Source organism: Electrophorus electricus, chromosome 15 (genome assembly GCF_041902795.1).
Source record: "Electrophorus electricus isolate QZ-2024a chromosome 15, ASM4190279v1, whole genome shotgun sequence".
Lineage (NCBI taxonomy): Eukaryota > Metazoa > Chordata > Actinopteri > Gymnotiformes > Gymnotidae > Electrophorus > Electrophorus electricus.
The window spans coordinates 12766303-12772500 of record NC_137511.1 but is presented as its reverse complement, the minus strand read 5'-3'; the positions used below and the strand labels follow the sequence as shown (position 1 = coordinate 12772500).

The 6198-nt window shown below is 40.5% G+C and overlaps 1 protein-coding gene across 3 annotated transcripts in view; it reads right to left on the bottom strand.

Annotated features, from left to right (window-relative positions):
• The window catches only part of afap1 (actin filament associated protein 1), a 45758-nt gene extending 41007 nt beyond the window's left edge, over positions 1 to 4751 (bottom strand). The window contains exons 1-2 of one of the 3 annotated variants that reach the window (XM_081697237.1): positions 4559 to 4722; positions 397 to 486 (exon numbers count right to left, since the gene is read on the bottom strand). Coding sequence is in view for 2 of the 3 variants with exons in the window: in XM_081697236.1 (XP_081553362.1) it covers positions 4559 to 4580 (22 nt within the window). In the remaining variant the exon portion in view is untranslated. Of the gene's footprint in view, positions 1 to 396; positions 487 to 4558 lie in introns of all 3 variants that reach the window. The other 2 variants (XM_081697236.1, XM_027021535.3) reach the window with 2 other exon arrangements.
• Between the last annotated feature and the right edge of the window lie 1447 nt (positions 4752 to 6198).

Genomic DNA, 6198 nt, shown 5'->3' with positions numbered 1-6198 from the left:
AAAATACATTACTTTCAGCAACAAAGTGCAACAGACAAAAAAAAAAACTTTAACTATATATTACATTTAAATGTGTAATCTCCCATCAAGACACACACTTTTGCAGGTCTGACATAAATGTCTTGGCCCAGTTCCAAACTAAGCACTATACCTCTGAAGCCCGAAGGGTGTGCTGCTTTCATTATCAGAGAAAATAATCACATGTGCACGCCAAAAATGATTAAAAAATTTTTTTTTAAAGAATAGGACGTTTACAGGGCTCAAATACCACAAGCGTGAGGAAGGGGATGAAGAGACATAAGGAGACACGTGTGTGTGTGTGTGTGTGTGTGTGTGTGTGGAATCACATGTTTCTAAAGAAGAAATGTGAAAGAAGATGCCTCCGGCCATAAATACCTGGTCTTAGGCACACACCTGCCTGCCTGAAAATACAGCTGGCACTCAGTGGTCAGGAAAGAAGGCTTTCAAAGAGGGAAATGAACAGGACTGTACAGCAAGAGAAAAATAATCAGAAAGAAGGAAAAAAGAGAGGAAAAAAGGAGAGAGAGAGAGAGAGAGAGGACATTTAAAATAATTAATGATGGCAGCATGAGTTCAACAACATCTTACTTAAAAATACAGCAGCATGCCATGTTATATCACATAGCAATGCTCACACACCTCCATTATCTAAAATGTATACATTAGGGGGAGAGTAGGGCTCAAGATCTATAAAGAGTTTTATGGGAGAAGAGAAGAACACAGTAGAAACCTGTGTACACAAGGTTGGCCTTTATGGCCTGGAGACACTTTAACTGGAAAGCTCTACCTGGAACCGACTCTACCTGCGATTAAATGGCAGTATTAAGAATGCAATGTGTGCTTACTGCATATGTTCACATTATAATAGAGAAAAATACTAGAGAAAAGCTTCTAGGTTTGCACAATACATTGTTAGCATCATGACCTTTAATACTGATTTTGCACAATGTTGTGATATGAAAATAAAGCATAAAACAAATCCCATTTAAACTAATTACTAATTATAACATTTCTGTGTACCGTGAGTATCCAGGCCTACGTGAGCATCTGGATGAACCACAGCGTGCATATGACCAAACAAATGAAAATGATTTTGAAACAAATGAAAATAATGTTGATCAAAATAACATAGGCCAAACTCTACTCATGGCAAGTCAAGATTTCAGAAAGGCATTATAACATATTGCAATCATCATATGAACCAATACAGTATTTTAATGTATACTGCGCATCTCTGGTGCATCCTGTTTATCTGCTGCAAGCTATCTCCTTCTGTGACTCTGACTGTGTGAAGGAGCATTAAAGCTCTGGAAGGAAGAGTCCCAATAAACATGCTACCATGAAAGCACACCAGTAAAGAAGCATGCGGGCCAAGGCTGAAAGTCATGGAGATATTTTAAGAGAAACACAGAAACAGAGAAATAGGAAGAGAGAAGAGCAAAGAAATAGTGAGAGCGTGAGAGAGAGAGAGACTAAAGCACCACTCATCCAGTCATTTTAGACAATGATTCACAGGTCTACTGTTCACCTTGTTTAACACAAACAGCTCAGAGCTACTGCACACACACACACACACACACACACACACACACACAGCCCAAAAGGAAAGGCGATATCCCCCTCTGGCTATGTCTGCATATGAAATCCTAATGGGAGAGCTTCTACACGAGCTTGCACCAGAATGCCTTTGTGGAACGCTGCACATTTCTTAACCTGGATTTTGTGTGTGTGTCTCTCTCTCTCTCTCGCGCTCTCTCTCTCTCTCTCTCTCTCTCTCTCTCTCTCTCTCTCTGTCTCTCGCTTTTCTTGCTTCATTTTAAAGCTCCAATACTCCAGTCCAGTCATGTTTTAGTGCCTGAAAAACCACAGATGGCTGATAGCAAAAGAGGTATGACTCCCTCCCTCAGACTCCCACAGCACATGCAGGAAGCACTCAGCATTAGATCACAAATTCTAAAAAGTTCACTTATTTAAAAAAAAGAAAACAAACCTCTCATACACATGTCTGTCATCATATTAGAAACAATAAAATCCAGGGACAATTTGGAATTCATAAATAAGTAGCAGCTGCTCACAACTGGGTATCTCTCTCTCTCTCTCACTCTCACTCTCTCTCTCTCTCTCTCTCACACTCGCTCTCTCTCTCTCACACTCGCTCTCTCTCTCTCTCTCTCTCTCTCTCACACACACACACACGCAAACACACACACACAATCTCAATACATCTAAATAAACTGAGTGGAGAATATGGGTGCCTGTGTGTGCTATCCTAAAACACTGAATGCTAGAGTGAGTCAATGCATAAGTTAGAAACTGAGCAATCCAATTTGTGAGTTTGTAATTCAATAGGAAACTGCTGACCAAAGTAAAAGGTTCTTACCTCTTTTCTGTATTCTGACCTCTTTTAAATACCTCTTTACCTCCTTTAAATATTGCTTTAGATTCACTAATACATCTTCACACTGTGAGCAAGACACTACGCAAAATATTCAAGGATAAAGGCAGGCATTCAACACTCAGCTGGGAGTTTCTTTACAGACACACTTTCTGACACACACATGCCTGTTACAGTCCTTTTAGAATAAAATCCAATCCTAGAACAAAAAACACTGAGCTAAAGCAGGAGGGTAAGTGTAGCTCGCACTCTTGCTGACACTACCATGTCTCAGCCACTGTTCATTCACGCAGGACATCTGTAGACCTGCAAGTCCAACTCCAGCCCTGCAGAACCCATGGGGTTCTACAGGTTTCAACATAAGCCTGGAGCTTGCTTTACTTTGCACTTGCCCACACTGCCTGTTAAGTCAAAGCTCTCAAACTGAAGTTTCCTTTAAAAGGTACTCACACCCCCACGCAACCACATACACTCTCTCACACACACACATGCTGCAAAAATACAGGCCCAGATATTTCATAGTGATGTCATCACAGCCAGCAACATGTTGATATGTTTTTGACGAATCAGGCCTGCGGCTTTGCTATCTGCCCCCATAAGGATTCGATATCAACAGTTATCCCTGTAGAACCTGGCTTCACTGAAACAAAGAGGTTTTTGTAATGCTCATTCCCATTATGGGTTTAATGTCAATGCGCTGCACTCCGGCTAATGCAATCCGGAGCTGATCCAACCAGATGCGGGCTCTTCACAGAATGCTTAAAATGAAGTGTATATGAGCATGCTAATGCACGCTAGCAGGTCAGTGCATCTCTGAAGTGCATCTCTGACTCCATTAAGACACCATCGTGTAAATGTTGTGGCGGCAGGTCACAGTGCTTCATTTGAAACAAAGCCTGTATAGTTGTGGTAACATGGTTCAAGGGAAAGAGAACATCAAGTTTTTTATTGACCAGCCCCAAATGAACATCTCTGGATATCTGGAGTATTATGCATCATAACTTCCCAGAATGACATCCCTCATCTACAAGACTTTGCCTTTAATATCTGAAAAAAATACAAACATGGGTGCATCAAACCCTAAAGAAAAATTTTATTGGAAACATAAATATGTTCTGTTCCTACTTTGCAAAAATATCACAATACTGGGACACACCTATCAATGTTCTGACCTGCCCACTGATCGAAGATGCTTCTCTTGGACTCAGCTTTGTCCAGACTCTTATCTGCATTTTTCCCAAAAGGTATCATATTCCTGGCCTAGAGCTGGATTTGGCAAACTTCAGAGCATTCCTTCCAGAACTTTGACCCGGTCCAATCTAAGCACCCAGTATAAAAAGAACTAACACAATACTCTCTTGAACAAAAATAACAAGGTGCATAAACAATAAAAGACAGCAGTAATACACATTTCTCCTGAGTGGGTGTTACTGCCTCCAAATCAGGTTTCATCCTAGTAAACGCAAACCGAATATAATAAATTATTCTTCACAGTTGTCCATTAATAAACCCCATTCGCTGTATTAGACCTGTTCTAAATGTAGCCATATCCCCCGGTTAAGGCACCCTTTCCGGTGTGCTTTAGTACTCCTCCAGCAATCCCCTCCGTGACCAAGGAGGACTCCCGACGCCAGCTGATCCCACGGACCCCTTACGCGCAGCCCCGAGACTCTCGCTGCGCGCCCCCGCGCAACCGCGCGAGCGCTCGGGATCGTCACGGGATTCTCCCGACGGTCAATCACGTCGCCTCGTGCTCCTTTGTGTTCACACCGATTTCAGGATTTACGCCTACGGAGCCAGAAACGTGTGGTACTGCCAAACGATACAGCTGACGTTACGCTGCAACACATGACCATATGCTTTTGGTGGCGCTTCAATGAATAACTCATGGGGCAATATTGAGTAAATATATTTCACCCCTCATGCCCAGAGAAGAGTTTATGAGGTTTCGTTGGGGAATCATATTAAATCCGCTTTCCCGGCCATGCTGAAGGACGTTTGCGGGAATCTAATGCAAGACGTCCTATACACGTAACAGGATGTTCATGTCTTTTTTTTTTTCTGTAGCTAACCCCGATCAACACCAAATTTACGTGTTTTAAATTTGCTGTCATAATAGTAGCGGTAACCGTTGTCTCTTACCTTTGCCGCTGTTTGTTGGCATTTTATTTTTTGGTTCGGGATCCGCGAAGCTCGGCAGATAGGAGCAAATAGTCTCCACGGCTATAGCGGACCTCCGTCCCAGCAGTTTAAGACTCAAACGTCTGCTCAACGTGGACCGCTACCCTACCGATCACCACAAGCTGTCAAACAGGGTAGAGACTGCCAGCTAGATCAGCCTATCCGACAGCGAGCAGGTCTGCAAGGTAACCAATAACAGAGAGCCGGAGGCGTGAACGGTTCGCTCCAGAAGATTGCTTAGGTATCGCTTAGGCCTACTATATATTAAAACCTGATGTTCTGGACGATTTTAAACATCACACTTTAATATAAGTTAAATGCAAGACACACACATACATGTACTCCTTTAGAACAATCTATTTAACTTTATCTATCTATCTATCTATCTATCTATCTATCTATCTGTCTTTCTTTCTTTCTTTCTTTCTATCTACCTTCCTACCCATCTATCAATCTATCATCTATAATCTATTACGGATGTGCAGATAGCCACATGTTTTTATTTGTATCTGTTAAGGCAGCAAGGTTATTTGTATTTGAATAAAAGTGCATCCATGTTGGAAACTAGAGTAGTGGTTGGGGGACAGTAAATGTGTGGTCAAAAACAGACTGTTAAGTATGGAGGTAGCATAGCTAGTAGACAAAAGAGAAGACAATATAGGTAACTAGCTATAGATTTTGCTGTCTGTCAAAAGTGAGTTGTTACAGTTACCACCTTTCAATAAGCCAAAACTAGACACTCCTATTCCATTAGATTAACCAGCAGTACTTTGTAGTTGATTTTGCCTTCCAACTTTTGATGGGCCTAAAATTGGCCAAAAAGTTTTGTAACCTTAGCAAATTAATAAACAAATAAATTTTACCCAAACAAAGAATCTTTCATTTTTTTAAAAAAATAACGTGTTTTCACTTTCTTGCAACCAAACTCTGTGTAGTAGTAGTTCTGTCACATCTCAGTTCTGGTTATTAGGTGCTGCATAAAAATGAGAACAACAGATATTGCTAAATATATCTTCTGAACTGAAAAACCCATTTTTGAAGATATTTTCACAGGATATTTCCCAAGAAGGATTATTCCAATTTCTTTGAAACCTTTTTTTATTGGAAAGTGTTAATATTCAATGTCAATATATAAAAAAAATGAAAGATGTTAATCATTTGACCAATGATTTGACCAATTTGACCAATCATTTGACCAGTGGTCAAATGACCACTGATCCTGCTCCTATGATGACTAACTGAAACTAGTACTTATTGTAGGGTATTGTTGACTGCTCCTTTGTTGACTAAGATACTCTAGCACTTATTGTTTAGTTTATTGCACTTATCATTGTCTGAGATAGAGCTTATGTATTTCGCACTTCTAGGCATCAGTATTAATCCCTGTATTTCAACAGTATTCTAATTCATTGGTATCTTGGACTCTAACCTACTGTACTTGTGTAGGATGTATTATATGAGTAAATGACCAGGCACTTTTGTAATAATGGATAAGAGCGTCTGCCAAATGCCGTGTAAATGTAAATGTAAATTTTGGATAAATAGTTAAATAGGTAGTATTTCATAACTTGCACTGGCTGTAATAATGCGTTCTGAGGTTT